The sequence below is a fragment of the Nylanderia fulva genome, unplaced genomic scaffold (genome assembly GCF_048542155.1).
Source record: "Nylanderia fulva isolate GAGA-0341 unplaced genomic scaffold, ASM4854215v1 Scaffold10, whole genome shotgun sequence".
NCBI lineage: Eukaryota > Metazoa > Arthropoda > Insecta > Hymenoptera > Formicidae > Nylanderia > Nylanderia fulva.
This window is the reverse complement of record NW_028189193.1, coordinates 6,213,509-6,233,782: the sequence shown is the minus strand read 5'-3', so window position 1 is coordinate 6,233,782 and position 20,274 is coordinate 6,213,509. Positions and strand designations below refer to the sequence as shown.

Genomic DNA, 20,274 nt, shown 5'->3' with positions numbered 1-20,274 from the left:
TTATAATTATTTTTATTATATTTTTACACTTATTGTTCTTCGACAGATTAAAAAGGATACATTATAATATTTTAAAATATAAATTTAATAATAAATCTCTATTATAATTATTTTTATTATATTTTTACACTTATTGTTCTTCGACAGACTAAAAAAGATACATTACGTTATAGACACATGTTGTGTATCTAATGTTAAAAAGAAACAGCCCTATAAGTGCATGATATTAGTTAATATTTAAGCAATATTCTAGGCGTATTTTAAGAATATTTAATATTGTAAGAATGCGCCTAGAATATTAAATAATATCATGCGCTTATAGGGAAAATAAGCTCTGAAAAGCAGGAATGTTTATTCTTTAACAATAAATAATGTTTTTCCTAAAATTCAGAAAATTAGAAAAGATTTAAAAAAATAACAAATTTAAAAGCAAACGTGGATTAATCTATATAATAAACGTTCCTGCTTTTTAAACCTTATTTTGTTAGCCAATTGATATCATAATTGGTTGTTTCGCTGTGTAAAACTGACATATTTAATATATATTGTTTATATTTATATTTTTATAAACAGCAAAAATATGATTTTTAGTATACAATTATTATGGCTATGAACATTATCAAAACCACATATAAATAAATATAATTTTTAGAAATTTTAGAGATAATTAGGTTATTTTGCAAGAAACAATTCTAAAATAATATTAAGAAAACGAAATTAACGTATGATGCAAACCATAGAACGAGAACTGGAGATTTTACAAGGAAAAATGAATTTTTCTCCCACGAACGAAAAAGGCAGGCCAAAATCTCTGAATCGGGTTCAAGATAGACCGTTGGTTGTGGAAACTCGAGTGCAAGATAAACGAAATATATAGGGTGTCTCAGACTTATTGTACCAGACGTTAATGGGAAATTCCTAAAATTCTTTGGAGACGATTTTTCCTCAGCGAAAATGTCGAGATCATTATTTTTTAAATGTTTCTAATTTTTGAAAAATCATGTATCTTTGTAATTAAGCCATAAATTAAAATTCCATTAAAGTAAATTTCTACATGAAATTAATAAAAGAAGCAAAGGGATTTTGTTAATATTTTATTTTTACAAGAATTAGTTTGACAAAAACCTTTTATTTTTAATCGCTTATATCTCGAAAATTATTAATGCCTGGACATTTTTGCTGAGAAAAAATTGTGTCCAAATCACCTCAAACATTTCCCATTAATGTGTGGCACGTTAAGTTTGGGACAACCTGTATATTATATCACTATTTCTTTGTCCGCTCCCTTTTAGGGAAACATTTGGACATTCCAGGTTTATGGTTGTCCACGATGCAGTAAGCCTCGTGCTGTCTACAAGCGGAGTTGGTGCATAGAATATCATTCGATTTGTTAAGATTAAAACTGCAAGTTGTTTTTATATTGTATGTGTGCTTGTTATATATATATATATTTTTTTTTGCACATAAATTATAGTTACAATAAAGGATTTGCCTACTAAAATTATTTTAATAATTCTGAAAAACGTAACTATTAGCTTGACGGACGTTGAGAATTTTAGTGCTACGTGCAAGCAATTTCAGAGAATATCTTTAGAGGTAAGTTTTTTTATATATAAACTTTTTTGTTATTCTTGATGGACACATCCCATAAAAAAGAACTTTGCAAAAACTTGGCGAAAAATATATTTAGAAGACTTTACGCAAAAAATTGCAAAATATTCTGAAATTTAATAAATTTCAAAATAAATGTAATTTAATAAATTTAAAAATTAATGTATACCTAGCCTTTTCAAATTTACAATATTTTTGCAGATATTGTGTCATTTTAAAACATGACTTGATCAGACTTTTGAAATAAAATTTTGCAAATTTAAAAAAATTATATGTAAAGGTTATAAGGGAGAAAGCTTGATCAGATGTGAAAAATTTATAAAAATTTCTAAGTTTTAGAAAAAATATTTTTTTAAGAAATAACTTTTTATTATATAAGAATAATTTTAAGAATAGATGTTTGTCAATTTTAATAATAGGTGTTATCTCTAACTACTCGTGTATAAACGACTGTTACAAGAGATAATTCGAATGATTGGAAAAGTTTCCACAACTTTTTTCTTTTTTTTCTTTCTCTTTTTTTAAATTTTTTCTTCAAACTATCTCGCCGGCTAATCAACTTTTTTTAACTTGCTTATTTAAGCCTATCGTCATTTCGCCCTCCTTCTTCCTATCTTTTATAAAAACAGATTTTTAAAATAGAAAAGTTCGATTGAATGATTTAACGTTTGCAAAAATATCCTCGATATATTTCGCAAGTAAAATAATATATAATACATATAATATATTATAAAATAATACAATATATTATATCATATAAAAAATATATATATCATATTATATTATATCATATAATATAGCATATCATTTTCAATTAGACTAATTGTAATGTTCATATCACACACGCCTAGATTTATCGCAATATATGTGTAATATTTTAGTCATGCATTAGTCTTTTATTTCTTAATATCAATTCTCCTCCCTGATTGTAATAACCTTGTGTCAACAATAAACACCTAAATCGTAACCTATCTGGTCGTCTGCTTTCGCTGTTCTTGATAACATATAATAATAAAATATATATAAAATAATATATACTATATTATATTACAAATATATAATTTAAAATGTAATAGAGAAACATGGAGAATTATTGCGTGATACTAAAATACTATAAATGATAATGTGATAGTGTAAAAAGAGAATACTAAATATTGCACGCGATTAATTATCCGGTTGCGGCAAAGTTTGGGCAAAGTTTATAAGCGTACGTTTCCGCTGATTCTTGCAGATATGAGCATCTTTCACTTCAACGGGTTCCTCTTAGTGTGTTTTGTCGTGGCCACGGTACCGGATGTTCTGGTGCTGGGTTCATCGGGAATCATGTTCCCCGAGAGTATAGGGTTTCCAAAACCGCCCACGGCGAAGTGCTTTTACAACAAAGCTCGTGTCGTACTGGTAGCGCGATGTTCCGACCTGAAATTGAAGGAAATCCCGTTAAATTTGAAGACGGACATACAGGTGAGATGGTGGTTTAAATATATTTTACTTAAAATTGCAATAAAAAAATAGTAATGTATGTTTTTTTCACTATAAAAGAATATTTTCTACATATATCGCAAGGATCTTTTTTTATCTTATCTGCAATTCGCATAAAATAGAGGAATTTGTAACGAGTTCTAGAATACGTAAGACTTCGTTTTATTTATTTTTTTTTTTACATTAATTATACAATTAAGATATATAAGGTAAATAAATTAAAAATAATATTATAATAACATTTGCTCGAATCTGGAATTGCACGAAATCTCGTTGCATTTAAAGACGAACATACAGGTGAGATTGTTGTTGAAATATGAATAAAAATATATTACTTAAAATTGCAATAAATATATTGTCATGTTTTTTCTTTATTATAAAAGGATATTTTCTGCATATATGGCAAAAATCTTTTTCTTATCTTATCTGCATAATCTTTTATTTTATAATTGATAAAATTAAGATTTATAAATTAAAAAATAAAATTTAGTCGAATCTGGAATTGCACGAAATTCCACATTCAATTTTTTTTAATTCAACAAATAACAATGCTTATCTGCATCAATTTTTTTAAATCAACGTGTTTCTATTTTGCATAAAACTTTGATCAATAAAAGATTGAGTAGCAATGTGTCAAAGAATTATTTTTATTTATAATAATATACTTAAAAAGATATTACGATTTATAATACTAGATACAGCATCACATACACACACACATACAAATTAACGCGAACAGAGGACTGTGTGTGCATTCAATTGACAAAGTTGACTGGATCACGTAGAGAATCTGTTCGATGCAAATCAAAATTATTCGAATATTTTACAATTAATATTATAAAGTATGTATGATTGAATGGTACTGTTTTAAAAACACAAGCTGGGAAAAATAGTATATTAGCTAACAAGTGCGGAGGATCGTAAATCGGCCGAGAGTGCGGGAGTTTGGCGCACGAGGCGAAACCGAGTGTGACAATCCGCACGATCGGCCGATTTATGATTCGCACATGTTGGCTACGATATTTTATGTGACCGGTGCGTGGAAAGGGAGCCCTTTCTAAAATTCCATCATGTGCGTAAAGGGCGACTTTTCGCGCGCCAGTTGCACAATATATATTTAAAAAAACATGACATTATTTTAAACTCGAAATGTTTAATTTAAAAAGAAGAGTACAACTATAATTTAATTTGATCGAACAAATGAATAGTTAATTTAAAGTTTGAAATCGATTATCTTAATAAAATTTCTATTTACAGATTTAAAAAAGTTTTATTAATTAAATTAATATCAACATATTATTATATTAGTATCAATTTTGTTTATTAGTTGAAATACTTTTGTATGAAGCATTCTAAAATGCACTGTTCAAAAGATGTTTGCATGGATCGATTAAAATCGCCCACTCTGTATATGTTTCATCCCTGTTGATACTTCTGACATTTCTCTTCTGTTTGCTATAGGTACTGGATTTTACCAACAATGGAGTGCCGACACTGGAGAACGACAGTCTGTATCCTTACAAGAAACTGGCCTACATCTATCTAGCTCGCAATTTCATTCGTAAAATCGATGAGGCAGCCTTCGCCAATCAGCATTACTTGGAGGTGCTGGAACTCGCGACAAACCGTTTCCGCACACTACCCAAAAGTCTCTTTCAAATGCCGTATCTTCGCACGCTCTATCTCGACGATAACCTGCTCACCGATTCCGTATTTAAGATGAAGGTCACTTCGCCTCTCAGACTGCTGCAGCTGGCCAAGAACGAGCTAACCATGATCCCGAACATAGGTGTCCAGCCGACCCTTCTTGATCTCAACGTGTCCAACAACAACATCACCTCGATCAGCACCGAGGATCTGGCGCCCTTCTGCTCGCTGAAGGAGCTTGATCTGACCGGGAATAACATAAATTTTAAGGCGGATAGCTGCGATTGTCAGACGTTCAACGCCTGGGTGGAGCTACGAAAGATCAAAATGAAGTCCGACAATCTCTACAATTGCATCGATCCACCTACAACTCTGCACAAGGACTGTACCAATGTGAAATTCAGCAATCGGACGTACGAGCTGTTCAACGAGTGCTCGGCCATGATACAGCACAAGATAAAGACCGAGAAGGCTCGATCGGTCTGGATATACGTCGCCTCGTCCATCTCGGTGTTCCTCTTCGTGGTGTTCGTGGCATTGTTTTGCGTGCACAAACGGAACCGGACGCAGCGCAAGAACCAGAAGGAGCAGCAACAGCAGACGGCGAACAACGACAACACTGAGCTACTCCAACAACAACCTGACGGCAACCTAATAAGTGAAATAACCGCCAATAGTACGTAGAATTCTGTAAAAAGAGCTGTTTTTGGCGTCGATAATGCGAGAGTAAAATTTTACACGAGAAGGGCGGAATGAAAGTGTAAGAGCCTAGTCAGAAATAGTCGGTCGAAAAAACGTCGATTTTACCATCATTTCTGGCTGGGAATTATTTGAGAAATAAACGATGTTTTTGCTACAAGTAAGAGAAAGAGAGAAAGAGAGTGAGAACTATTAATGTTTATTGACTAAGTTTAATCGGCAGAAGATTAACAGAGCATTTAATCGGATATATGTATATTTACGTGCTTAAGTTTGTATCTGATTATTATAAATACATAACGCGCAATGTTCAATAAACGTAAGATTATTATAATAGCTCGAATGCTACTCCTGGCGCGATTGCCATTTAAAAAAAAAAATGTATTACAAATATTTCAGAAAGAGTAAGATATATATATTATATAGCCTCTTGAACAAAGACAATTCTGATCAACGAAAGCGTTCTTAATTATCATCCAGAAGCTGAAGATATCGAATAAAATACGATAAACTTTTAATGGTACCTATTTCTTATTTTTAGAGATTACTTAAGACTTTGAATGGAAAAAGAAATGAGAAAACAGACTTTATTGAAAGTAATCATTGAAGAAAACTGATCCATGAACATTAATATACTTATATAAGATATAAATACGTTAACTTATAAAAAAATGTATGTAAATTGTATTATATTGTGTTTGCATATATAATAGTTACGATATTTATATATAAGAATCTATATGAATGTGGCGAAATTTTTGAGAAACTCTCTGCGTGGTTGAACGAATATTATCTCACTATACTCTTGATATATGTAGGAAAAAATGTTGGCGTTAATTTCTTCGATGCCGGTCAAATAAACTTCTCGAAAGTCGATCGCTCAATGTCGTCGCGTGCTTTTTATCGATATAATAGCGATTTGTTTTGCAACAGTTTTTTAAAATTATTGACTCCGTCTTACAATTGTTAGCGATAATACTTAGTTTTTTCGTACAACTAACGTTTGCAACCATAAATTTATATCAATAAGAATTTAAGTCATTTTTTATTATACACTGAATATAACCACAAAAAATGGTCGAAACGTTCGAAAATTGAATAAAGAGTAAATTTGTTTTGCGCACCGATTTCTGTATGTATAATGTATAATTTTCCATTATGATTTTAACTGGCAATCTCTCTCCATTCTACAGAAACGCGTTATATGAAAAGAGATATTGCGGAAATGATCTTTATAAAAATGCATAAAGGTTCCATGAATTATTTACAGAAAGACACAGACAATTTGAATTTAATATACAATTCAACTCTTAATATCATATACACTTCTCTCGAAACAAAGTATACCTCTCTAAGTCACCGTTATTGTTTTGCTACCAACACGGAAAGTTAGTACTGTGGCGATAAATGCCACAAGCATATAAAATATATACAAAATAAAAATTAAAATTACAAACGACGTGTGTTAAGGATATCGTGTTAAGAAATTCTTGCGCCGGATAAATTGACCGCGGCGCGAAAAAAATTCGAAAAAATGATAGAGCTCAATATCGTGAGACCGTCAAAAAGTAGTTGGGCGTCTCTGTTACATTTGATGTCAAAAAGAGGTAAAGAGTGGCGACCGTGCGGTGATTATCGCTCGTTGAATGCGCGGTTCGGAAAGTCTCGGATTCGATTCCCGATTCAGCGACTTTCGGATCTATATTTTTCTCTTGCAGTTTATTATTTATTTATTTCCGTAGGGGGGGTTAAAGGAATATTAAAATTAAATTGCAAAAATGCGATTATTTTATATTTTTAAAAATCTTGGCCGTGACCAAGTAAAATTTAGTGCCTTGTGCACAGATATTTAATTCTAGCAAAAAATTTAGTTTCGTTGGGATAACGCACTGTCTTCCGCGATTGGCTCTTATTGTCGTTCTTACACTTTAAATTTATATTTACAGAGCCGTGTTAAAATATTTAATTTATCAATATTCGTTTTGCGTATCAATAATAATGTCTGAGTTTTAATTGGCCCTGTTTTTCGCACATTGTATTTATTATCGGAGCCTCTTACTGTTACTGACTCTGTCTAATATAAATATTTTCCATCCATATTTTCACGCATACGACCACTCGCGGATAATTCCAAAAGCTGTTTTCTCACTCAAAGAGTTTGTGATAAAAAATCTCGAGGAGATTTAGTACAAAACATTAGCACGTGATAGAAGGTATCCCGGACAAAAGTGATACAATGTGACACTAAAATAATTCAATGATTTCTATAATAAGATTTGATGATTCTTCATGTCACACTTAATTTGTCTTTTTATAAAATAAACGTAAAATCGTGTTAAAAGTAAACTCATATAACAATATTTGGATTTTTAAAATAAAAAATTGACAATAATTTTCTACTGTTTTTATTAGTCAATAAGTACTTTGACATTTGGTGATTGAGAAAGATACTTAAATAACGCTACTTATACTGCAATCTTCGTAAATTGCTAGTTATTTGATAAAAAATAAATCAAAAGAATCGACAATTGAGAGAGCTAAAATTTCTGTTATCATAATTGTTTAATTTTAAAACAAAATGTTGGAGTAAATTGAGAAGTACAGTGTGAAAAAGACTGTGATGTAATAATAAAATCTTGTAAAATGCATTTCAACACTAATTTTTATAAAAATAACATAATAAGTTATAAGATAAGACGTTTTCCTCTTAGAAATAAAAAAGCGTCAGTTTTGATTAAAATATGATCCCAGCAAACACCGATATATAACTGTTACATTGCTATAATAAAACAGAATGTAACAGATAATATAACGTGTACGTTACATGTAACATCCATGTTAGTTGTAATTTCCCACTCAGAGATGTAACATTTTTAATATAACATATATTACATTGTAGTTATATTGTAATTATATACCAAATAGCACATTGATGTATTGATAAGTCAGTGCTAGCTTGAGATATAATGACAATATAACTACAATGTAATATATGTAATATTAAAAATGTTACATCTATAAATAAGAAATTACAACTAACATATACGTTACATTTAATATGCTTAAGGGGATGCCGGAATGACCACAGCAAACACAATATATAAATAATATAAGTATGCTGTCTTCTAAGCTGGGCAATAGAGCCAAGGAAACGAAACGAAAAATTAATTAAACGGAACTGTATCTCAATTTGAGATCCCAAAGTTCCACATATAAATTAATTTCGAAACTTACATATGGAGAAATAAGCGAGAAAAATATAGGTCCGAAAAGTCGCTGATATATAGGATCGAAAGGGTCTGAATAGCTTAGTTGGTAAGAGAAGTCGCCCGGAAAGTGAAAGACGCGGGTTCGATTCCCGCTTCAGCGACTTTTCGGACCTATATTTTTCTCGCTTATTTCTCCATATGTAAGTTTCGAAATTAATTTATATGTGGAACTTTGGGATCTCAAATTGAGATACAGTTCCGTTTAATTAATTTTTCGTTTCGTTTCCTGTTACAATTGTACATCGTTAATGTAACAATTATATATCTGTGTTTGCTGGGACGGCCGAACTCCGATAGCTTCGCACCACACATATCTAAACATATGCACGTATATAACACATACGCGTAAAAATGTTTTAAATATATAACTTTTTTATTAAACTTGCAATCTCACACACACTTTTAATCGTTTACTAATAATTCTTCATATTATCCTTACCGCGTATACTATATTTCCATGCACAGACAAACTGCAGAACTTTTTTATTAAATAAGTATTATATGCAACATATATATGCAAACATAGCTAGCGCGGTCCGTTTTTATAAGTACTTTAATCGTGGAAAAGGATTTATTGATCAGTATAGTCAATATAAAGTTATAAAAAAAACTAAATATTCTCGCATTCGGTCGGTAAAAACATCATCCGGCATCCCCTACTGTGTTTGCTGGGTATAGTGTAATGCAAACAATAGAACGAGACCAGAAGAATTGTACAAAAGAAAATGAATTCTTTTTTTACTAATAAAAAAGGTAGGCCAAATGCCCAGTGTCTAGTCAAAGAAAGACCATTGTGGAAACTCGAGTGAAAGATGAAAAGAAATATACATATATCTTTTTCCTTTGCCCCCTCCCTTCAACAAAGCATTTGGTCAGTCTATTTCTCAGTCTATGGCTGTTCACGATGCACTAGGCCACGTGCGTTAGTATATAAAATATCAATCGATTTATAAAGAAAAACTCAAACTGCCAGTTGTTTTTATATCATACGTGTGTTTATTATACACATTTCTGTTAAATAATGGCTGCGATCGATATCTTGCCTCCAGAAATTATTTTAATAATTCTGCAAAACAAAAATATTAGTTCGAGAGACATTGTGAATTTTAGTTCCACGTGCAATATATTTCAATGTATGTCCCGTGACAAAATTCTCTGGAAGAAAAAGTTTGCTCAGAGGTAAGTTTTTTTATGTATGAACTTTTTCATCATTTTACTTAATGGATACATCGCATAAAAAGAAATTTGCAAAAACTTGTCGAAAAATATATTTAAATAAACTTACGCAAAAAATTGCTTTTAGAGGCATTTAAAATAATATTCTGAAATCTAATAAAGGATATCGAATTAAATGTAATTTAAAGCATTTTTTAATTTATTTGAGCTTATATAGCTTAGTCTTTTCAAATTCGCAAAAGGATAAACATTTAAATTAGAATAGAAATATTAATCAAACGCGTGAGATATTCTATATTGTTGTCATTTAAATTTTTAAAAATATTGTCGTGCTGATTACTGAGTTACATCCTTTATTTAGTTATTGTATTTATAATTAGCATTATTTGTTAGTTAATTATTACATTTTCAATATATTTCTTTCCTAATTTAAGTAAATTTATTTTAATTTTTTTGTGTATTGGTTTGCATCATTTATAGTATTTAACAACTTACTAAACTTTCGAATTACCGATTGCAATTGAAAACAGAAGTAATTTCGCCAGTATAAAAATGTCTAAGATCACACTCAAGATTACGCACATGTGAGAAATAAATCATTCATCTGTACTTATTGTTGCATGCAGTGTTTTCATTTATTTGATACGATTTGTCACGCTTGATTACGCTAAAAAGAGCTTACGGAATGTAAAGAATATAAAGAATTTTTTATGAATTGTCAGCTATTTTTAGTAGACGCGATAAATCATGTATAATAATCGATGAATGAACACTTTATCAATTGGCATTGAATTTATAGAAGAATGATTTAAAACGTTAACGGAAAACTTTCTCGCATAAATAAAGAAATTATTTGATTCATTTAGAAAAGAAAGGAAATTTGTAAATATGTATGTATTTTAAAATAGTATTTTGCGCAAACGTTTTGCATTTTTTACAGATCCTATTAACATTTTAGAATTTCCAAAACCCAAAAATCATTGAACATAGACAGTTTCTTCAACTTGATTTGAATATATAATATGGGATGATGAGTTTAAATTTCTTATTATGATTTTCAAAAATTTTTTAAAATATTTTGTGTTTTAAATTTTAGATGGCCTACTGCAGTAGAATGTTGTAAAAAAGTAATGGGCATTGAGTTCGACGACATAAAAATTAAAGACTTAATAAAGGGTGTGAAATGTGTGGAAAAGTTGTGGTTTTATGTGTCCCGTATGTCTGAAATATATTATTACTGTAAGGAAGATGAATGGACCGTAGAAGAATATATAGAAAAATTTGTCAGTCGTCATAGTCGAAAGTACTATTTGAGTTTATATATTTTACATGATGAACTTACCAGAAACATATATCAACAAGATCCACGGTATGATTAAATATATTTTAAAATATCAATAAAAATTTATTGTATGTTTATTTGATTATTGTGTTTTAATTTTACAATATGTACATTTTTCAGCCAATCTAACTTAACAGAAAGATACCACAGCATACAAATATTTGAATGGTTGAATAAAAATATTTGTTATATAAAAAGAGGTACATTGTCGTATGTACCCAATCATCGTGTAGAGGAATTAATTGTCGTAATAATACGACGGCATCATCCCGATAAGTTTATTACTATCTTGCATGTAGATAAATTCATAGACAATATTGTGCAAGACGTATTAAAGTATTTGAAAGATAATTATCTTCAGCATCCGATTTTGTCTATACAACCTGAACAATTTGCGATTTGGAGAAATGATTATATTAATAAAAATTATTGGAGCGAAACGCACGCAAAGACAATTAAGTATGTACTCGACAAAATTATTGTACATTTTGATTCTTATGAATCATGGATGGAACCAAATCGGATAAGAAGAAAACCTATTTTTCGGCCGCCGGTACGTCAATTTTTTTTACATATGATGTTTTTTATTAACTATGATGAATTAGAACTTTTAAAACTTTTAAATCATAAATGTAATAATAATTCTCTATTATAATTTTTATTATATTTATACACTTATTGTTCTTCGACAGGGTACAAGATATACATTAATTTATAAACATGTGATATGGTTAATGATATATATTTGTGTTGCAAATAGATTGGGTTTATTTGTTGCAACAACAACAGAACACGAAAATATAAACGTAGATTTTCTTCCATTAGTTTTGGTTTGGCTATTTAGGTAAATATATAATTATATTTTTAATACTAATTGTTTTTATTTATATTGTTTTGTATTCGTATTATACGCATAAAAAGTTGCACGTCAATACTCACATGTATTATAATATATTATTATATATATTAATTAAAAATTGTATTATATAGTTTAATAAAAATTTACGGATACCGACTAGTGTTATACAGGGACAAACTAAACAGTTGAGATGAACCACAGACTTATATGTATATATATATATATAGTTTAGTTTGTCTCAGTATAACACTAGTCGGTACCCGTAAATTTAATCCCTTGCAAAAATTTATCACTAGTAATGCTAATTAATCACTTATTTTGAGTTCTAAAAATACTGATATACAATAATTTAAGAGTTCAAAATGAGTGATTATAAGTACTCGAAATAAGTAATAAATTGGCGTTACTAATGATAAATTTTTATAAGTGATACTATACATATATATATATATATATATATATATATATATAATAGAAAAAATTAGTTCCAATAAATAAATAAAAAAGTGTATCATATAATAATTATTATTTTCGAACATCTACATTACACTGATGTACATGTATATATGTTTTAATGTTTTACAGAAATGGTACAAAAAATGAAGAATATTTCACGTTTGAATGGATGATAGAAAGATTTCGGAAATAAAAAATTGCGGACCAGTACCGTTTCCTTCACTGGCAGATGAATATTCTTTGTAATTAGTTATTTATATAAAATATCGATAGGTTTATACTTTTGCTTTCAGATATTTATAATTTCAAAACTGTACGGACATTTAGTACACAGACGTTTGATAGAAAAGACAGAATCAGCGACATTTTCACTGTAAAATATTTTAAGAACATTGAAATCGATAAGCTTGGTTACAATAAATTGAAGAAGCATATTATACACAACATATTTTAAATTATAGTTTCAAAAATCAATCTAAATTCATCTTTTTATACACGTTTATAATATCAATTTAATCATTACATATGATATCATAAATGATTTTGATTAAAAATTTAATAACAATTTTTTTAGGAGTGATGTGTCAAAGGACATATGCAAATATATGTGCCGATACGAAAAAATTAATTATTGGTTGACTGAGAAAGATATATTCATATTCCCACCAAGAGATGAGTGTGATGTGGTGGTAAGACAATTACATTCACTTATTGTACATATAATAAATTAAAGACATGTAACAAATTAACGTACGTAATAGTTATACGTGTAAAAATCTCATTAACTATAATTATTCTTAATTCAAATTGTTACATTAATTAAGTTATACATTACATAATATATATTAAAGCGTCATCTATACTAATCTTTCAGTCAAAATGTTTTTCATCAAATGAAACATTTCACAAAACGAGATCGCCTAATATAAAATTTGCGATTGGAATGATAGTTACACATAAACATGACATGTACTTAGATGATACACAAAAAGATATTGCTGGTGTCATTATTGGGTGGCACAACAGATACCACATTGGAAGCTTTGAAAACAAAAATTGTAAATTTCCGTTTAAGATTAAAACAGAATTTATACAGAAATATGGCATTGAAGATTGGGTATCGCAACCATACTACGTTTTGTTAATCGAGGATGACGTGTGTTATGTTCCGCAATGTACGAGAATTAAATGCTTCAATATACTTTATATTTCTATATTCTGTGATATTTATATTTATATTATTATTGATACATCGTATAATACATTTGATAATCTTTTTATCTTTACATTTTTATTTTAGGTGTTATAACATCGATATACGAAAAGTGGATAGACAATACAGAAATTGGAAGATATTTCTGTAAATTTGAAGGCACTCATTATGTGCCAAACGAAGTGCTAAGAAAATATTATCCAGACGATGCCGCAGTCGTTCGCGAACTATTGAGTAGTCGCAAATAATATAATATTTTAGGTGCAGAAAGATGTTGTGTGTCTGCTCCTTTGACGATGGTTTTGATTAGAATCCATATTAAAATTTAAAAATATTGATCTATTAGATATCCATATTTTAGAACACAATGACAAATCGTCTAGAGTATCTTGCGAAAGGAACAGATTCTTTAAAAATTGCGCAACAAATATATGTAGCAAGGTCTATTTTCTGACAAAAAGATAGATAATTAATGTATTAAAATGTTTGAAATGTCCAAAAAAATCAGGATTAACAATATTACATTATTTGTAAATATGTATGTACACACACGCATACATACATACGCAAACACGCACACGCGCGCACACACACACACTTATGTGTTCACTCACCAACAAATAAAACATTTCTTTGAAGTCTTGGAAATAATTGCAGCCTCTATTTCATGATTTCGATTGGATGTTTCGCTGTGTGCAACTACCATATTTAATATCTTGTATATTATTATTTTTTATAAATAGGAAAAATATGATTTTTCGTATGCAATTGTTATGGCCATGAACGTATAACTAAATTTTATTTTTAGAAATTTAAGAGGTAATTAGATCTTTTGCAAGAAAAGAAACAATTCTAAAATAATATTAAGAAGAAAGAATTAACGAAGTTGTAATAGAAATAACTTGGCACACGCTGCAAGCAGAAATTGCAAATATTTTAAGACGTAGATAATTCATAGCTTATATAGTATGATGCAAACCATAAAACAAAAAATGAAGATTGTACAAAAGAAAATGGATTTTTTTCCAACGAATAAAATTCCCAGGGTCGGGTCCAAAAAAAGTCGTAAAAATTCGAGTAAAAAATACAAGAAATATACAGGGTGTCCCACATATATTGTACCACACGTTAATGGGAGATTTCAAAGGTTGTTTGGAGACGATTCTTCTTCAGGGAAAATGTCGAGAAGGGTCATCTTTTTTTCATATTCCCAATTTTTGAAATCATATATCTTTGCATCTTAAATTAAAATTCTATTACAGTAAACTCTACATAAAATTAATAAAAAAATATGACTTTGTTAATATTTTATTTCCTCAAAGCTTAGTTTGCGAAAAACCCTTATTTTCAATCGTTTATAACTCGAAAATTATTGATGCCTGGACATTTTCACCGAGAAAAAATCGTTTGCAAATCACGTCAAGAATTTCCCATTAATGTGTGACACATTAAGTTTGATACACCCTGTATAATATATCATTTCTTTGTTTCCCCCACCCTTTCCGGAAGCATTTGGACATTCCAGGTCTACAGTTGTCCTACGATACAGTAAGTCTTGTGTTCTCTACAAAACGGAGTTGGTGCATTATTCGATGCGTTAAGATTAAAACTGCAAGTTATTTTTATATTGTACGTGTGTTTGTTATATATATTTTTCTCGTATATATAATGGTTACAATAGAGGATTTGCCTGACGAGATTATTTTAATAATTCTGAAAAACGTAGCTATTAGCTTGACGGACATTGATAATTTTAGTTCTACGTGCAAGAAATTTCAGTGGATATCCCATTATAAAAATCTCTGGCAAATAAAATATACTAAGAGGTAAGTTTTTTTATGTATGAACTTTTTGTTATTTTACTTGATGGATACATCGCATAAAAAGGCACTTTGCCAAAATTTGGTGAAAAATATATTTAAATACACTTACGCAAATAATTGCTTTTTGAAGAGAGTATGCAGTTTAATTAGAAAAGAAATATTATTCAAATGCGTGAATTATTTTATATTGTTGTCATTTAAATCTTTAAAAATGTTGTCGTGTCGATTATTGAGTTACAGTATTTATTTAGTAATTGCATTTAAAATTAGCATTTGTAATGTATAAATATATAATATAATTCATATACATATGTGTTTTCAATACAAATTACATATTTCATCACGTTATGATGTAGTAACAAAATAAAATACAAATCTTTTTACTATATTTAGCATATTATTACCACATTGCGTCAAACATAAAATATCAGTGTGTCGCGAAGAACACTGTATAAAACAAATTAAAATATATAGTGTCTGTATTTTTATTTATAAATATGTATGTATATTGCGCAAACGTTTTGCATTTTTTACAGACCTTATTAACATTTTAGAATTTCTAGAATTCAAGAATCATTGAACATCATCAGTTTCTTCGATTTGATTTGAATACATAATATGGGATGATGAGATTAATTTTCTTAGTATGATTTTCGACAATTATTTTAATTCTTCTGTGTTTTAGATGGCCTACTGTACCGATATTGTGGAAAGAAGAAATGGGCATTGAATTTGATGACGTAAATATTAAAGATTTAAAAGAGGGTAACAAATGTGTGGAAGATTTGTGGCTTTATGTGTCTCGTATGTCTGAGCTGTATCATTACTGTAAGGAAAAAGAATATATCGCAGCAACAGATATAAATCAATTTCTCAGTCTTCATAAAGAAAAGCACCCTTTCAATATGTTTATCCTACTTGTTGAACTTATCGGAAACATATTTCAACAAGATCCACGGTATGATTAAATATATTTTAAAATATTATTAGTAATCTGTTGTATATTTAATTGATTACTGTATATTAATTTTACAATATTTTTCTTTTTTCAGCCAATCCAATTTAACAGAAAGATACTACAGCATACAAATATTTCGATGCCTGAGTCACTATATTTTTAATTTAAAATGGCATAAACTTCTGGAGAAATTACCCAATCAAGAGCAGCGTTTGGAGGATATGTTTGTCATAATATTACGACGTTATCATCCCGATAAGTTTATTACTATCTTGCATGTAGATAATGTCATAGATAATATCGTGCAAGAAGTATTAGAATTTTTGAAAGATGAATATCCCCAGCATCCGATTTTGTCTATACAACCTGAACAATTTGCGATTTGGAGAAATAATTATATTGATAAGAATTATTGGGACGAAACGCACGCATTGTCAATTAAGTATGCACTCGACAATATTATTGTAAGTTTTGATTCCTATGAATCATGGATGGAACCGAATCAGATAAGTACGGAACGGCATTATAAACCGCTGGTACGTCAATTCTTTTATATATGATGTTTTTTATTATCTATAATAAATTAGAATTTTTTAAAACTATCATAATTAATAATATTTCTCTATTATAATTCTATTTATTATATTTTTGCACTTATTGTTTTCCGACAGACTAGAAAAGATATATTACGTTATAAACATATGTTGTGGTTGACAATATATATCTGCGTTGCAAATAGATTGGGTTTACGTGTTTCAACAAAATTACACGATGGTACTGATTGTATTCAAGATACACATTTGGTTCATCATTTCAGGTAAATATATATAATTTTATCTCTGAAGTTGTTTTTATTTATATTGTCTCGCATAAAAAGTTGCACGTCAATACTCATATATATTAATGTATTATTATATATATTAAATATTATAATATATAGTTTATTACAATTATAAGGGAACTGACTAGTGTTATACTGAAACAAGCTAAACAGTTGAGACGAACTGTAGACTTATATGTATAAATATATATATAATTTTTTTAATTGTTCCACGAATAACCACAACGTACAGATATTCACAGCATAGGAAATGATCAATATAAATAAGCGTTTGTTTCAGACTTTAAACCTTTTTAGCATTTTCTACAAAAATTGAGACTAAAGTTATAAAATTTAATAGGGTCTATATATTAACTGTATTTTTCTCTTATTTTTAATAAAAACAAAATTTTTTATAAATTTTAAAAATCTAATAAAAATATATACAATTAGAAAGAAGATTACTTTGTACTTTCAACAAGTATTACGAACAGTATTTTAATTGGGGATTTAAAAAAAGAAATGTTTAGACAAAACTAAAAATAAAAAAGAAATTGTTTTAAAAAAGAATGATCTGATTTTGGGAGATATTAAAGAAAATATTAGATAGATAGTTAATTCTAATGTAGGAGGACACTTTTGTGATTAGTGTATTGACAAAAATATACATATAATCTAATTTTATATATGTATATATATATATATATATATATATATATATATACACACACACATATATATATAATACATTAAACAACTAAAATAATAAAAAACTTTTCTTTTGTTAAGAAAAAATTAGTTTTAAATAGATAAAAAAATGTATCATTGAATGAATATTATTTTTGAACATCTATATTACACTGATGTACATAAATATATTACTTATTTAATGTTTATACAGAAATAATATAGAAAATCTAGAATGTTTCACATTTGAGTGGGCAGAAGATGCGAAAATTTTTAGCATAAGAGAATGCCGACGAGGGTGGTCTATTCCATTGACAAATCTGCATCTTCGGTAATTAATTATTTATATTTTTGATTAAATTAATTATTTAAAATTATGTATTTATATAATTATTTATATAAACTACCGATAGGTTTAGACTTTTACTTTCCGGTGTTTATAACTTCAAAACTGTACGAACATTTACTGCAGCAACGTTTGATAGAAAAGACACAATCAGCAACGTTTCCTCTGTAAAATATTTTAAGAACATTGAAATAGATAAGCTTGATTATAATAAATTTAAAAAAAGCATATAATATACATTTATTTTTGATTATAGGGTTTCGAAAATCAATTTAAATTCATTTTTTACACACATTTATAAATTGAATTTAATCATTTACATATGATGCCATTTGTGATTTTGATTCTAAATTTAATAAAAATTTTTTAGGCCTAGTTTGTCAATGCAGATATACGAATTTTTGACTAAATGTGAAGACACCTTTACTGACAACAATAAGTACATATCACCATCAATAACTCTGTATAATGAGGTAAGACAATTGAATTCACTTATTGTACATATTATAAATTAATGACATGTAACAAATTAAAATACATAAGTAACATACATACTAATTTTTCAGACAATTTGTAGTCCAGATGAAATGTTTCGGAAAACAAGATCGCCTAATCTAAAATTTGCGATTGGAATGATAGTTACACATAAGCATGACATGGAAGATAATACACAAAAAGATATTACTGGTGTCATTATTGGGTGGCATAACGAATGCCACATTGAACGCTTTCGATATAAGAATTCATATTGTATTCCGAATGAAATTAAAAAAGAATGTATAGAGAAATATAACATAAAAGATTGGAAATCGCAACCATACTACGTTATGTTAGTTGAGAATAAGCTGTGTTATGTTCCACAATGTACGAGAATTATATGCTTCAATATACTTTATATTTCTATATTCTATGATATTTCTATTTATATTATTTATGATACATCGCATAATAAATTTAATGCATAATTTTTTTATCTTTACTTTTTTATTTTAGGTGCTATAACATCGACATGCGAAGAATGGATAAACAATTCAGAAACTGGAAGATTTTTCTGTAAGTTCGAAGGCACTCATTATGTATCAAACAAAATGCTAGAAAAATATTATCCAGACGATGCCGCTGTCGTTCGCGAAATATTGAGTAGTCGAAAATTATAATATTTTGAGTGGTGCAAAAGTGTGTGTCTGCCATTTTTTAGTCAGGGTTAAAAGCTGGATTGAAATTTGAAAGTTTGTATATTGATGCCAGTTCTCGGAAAGCAATAACAAACCATCATAAATATCTTGCCAAAGAGAGAAAATCCTTCTAAAATAATGCGCATAAAAAGTGTATATGTAAAGATTTGTTCTCTGACAATAGACTTAGATCAAACATAGATAATACGTTAAAATATTTAAGATGACAAAAGAATATGTATTAGTAATATTAAAATTATTTGTAATTATTTCTTATAGAAATTTATTATTAGTAACGCCAATTTATCACATTTCGAGTACTTAATCATTTATTTCGAGTACTTAAATTACTGTATATCAGTATTTTAAGTACTCGAAATAAGTGATTAATTGGCGTTACTAATGATAAATTTCTATGAGAGATGTACACACACATTTATGTATGATTCATTCGATCGATCAATAGAACGAATAAAACATTACTTTGAAGTTTTGAAAATTATTGTTGTCTTTATTTCATGATATCGACTAAAGGTGTCGCTGTAAGCAGCTGTTATATTTAATATTATATATTATATTTTTATTTTATTCATGATCAGAAAAAATGTTAATTTTAGTATACAATTATTATGGCTATTAACTATTAACATTACCACAAACACATACAAATAAATATAATTTTGAGAAATTCTGATAATTAAAAAATAGTTAAAA

The 20,274-nt window shown here is 28.6% G+C and overlaps 3 protein-coding genes across 3 annotated transcripts; all 3 read left to right on the top strand.

Moving 5' to 3' along the window:
• The first annotated feature begins 1,487 nt into the window (after positions 1-1,487).
• LOC114934708 (biglycan-like) lies at positions 1,488-6,755 on the top strand. The gene is made up of 3 exons (XM_029307421.2): positions 1,488-1,596; positions 2,843-3,072; positions 4,552-6,755. The coding sequence occupies exons 2-3, from the start codon at positions 2,845-2,847 to the stop codon at positions 5,419-5,421; spliced, it is 1,098 nt and encodes a 365-aa protein (XP_029163254.1). The 5' UTR covers positions 1,488-1,596; positions 2,843-2,844; the 3' UTR covers positions 5,422-6,755.
• Positions 6,756-13,436: 6,681 nt separating this feature from the next.
• LOC114934694 (F-box only protein 21-like) lies at positions 13,437-14,463 on the top strand. Its single transcript, XM_029307402.2, has 2 exons — positions 13,437-13,713; positions 13,839-14,463. Exons 1-2 carry the CDS (start codon positions 13,482-13,484, stop codon positions 13,997-13,999), a joined length of 393 nt encoding a protein of 130 aa, XP_029163235.2. The 5' UTR covers positions 13,437-13,481; the 3' UTR covers positions 14,000-14,463.
• A 782-nt stretch (positions 14,464-15,245) lies between these two features.
• On the top strand, positions 15,246-20,059 carry LOC114934692 (uncharacterized). Its single transcript, XM_029307400.2, has 9 exons — positions 15,246-15,299; positions 15,509-15,577; positions 16,260-16,532; positions 16,627-17,068; positions 17,204-17,349; positions 18,254-18,370; positions 18,756-18,858; positions 18,952-19,249; positions 19,379-20,059. Exons 3-9 carry the CDS (start codon positions 16,294-16,296, stop codon positions 19,540-19,542), a joined length of 1,509 nt encoding a protein of 502 aa, XP_029163233.2. The 5' UTR covers positions 15,246-15,299; positions 15,509-15,577; positions 16,260-16,293; the 3' UTR covers positions 19,543-20,059.
• The last annotated feature ends 215 nt before the right edge of the window (positions 20,060-20,274 follow it).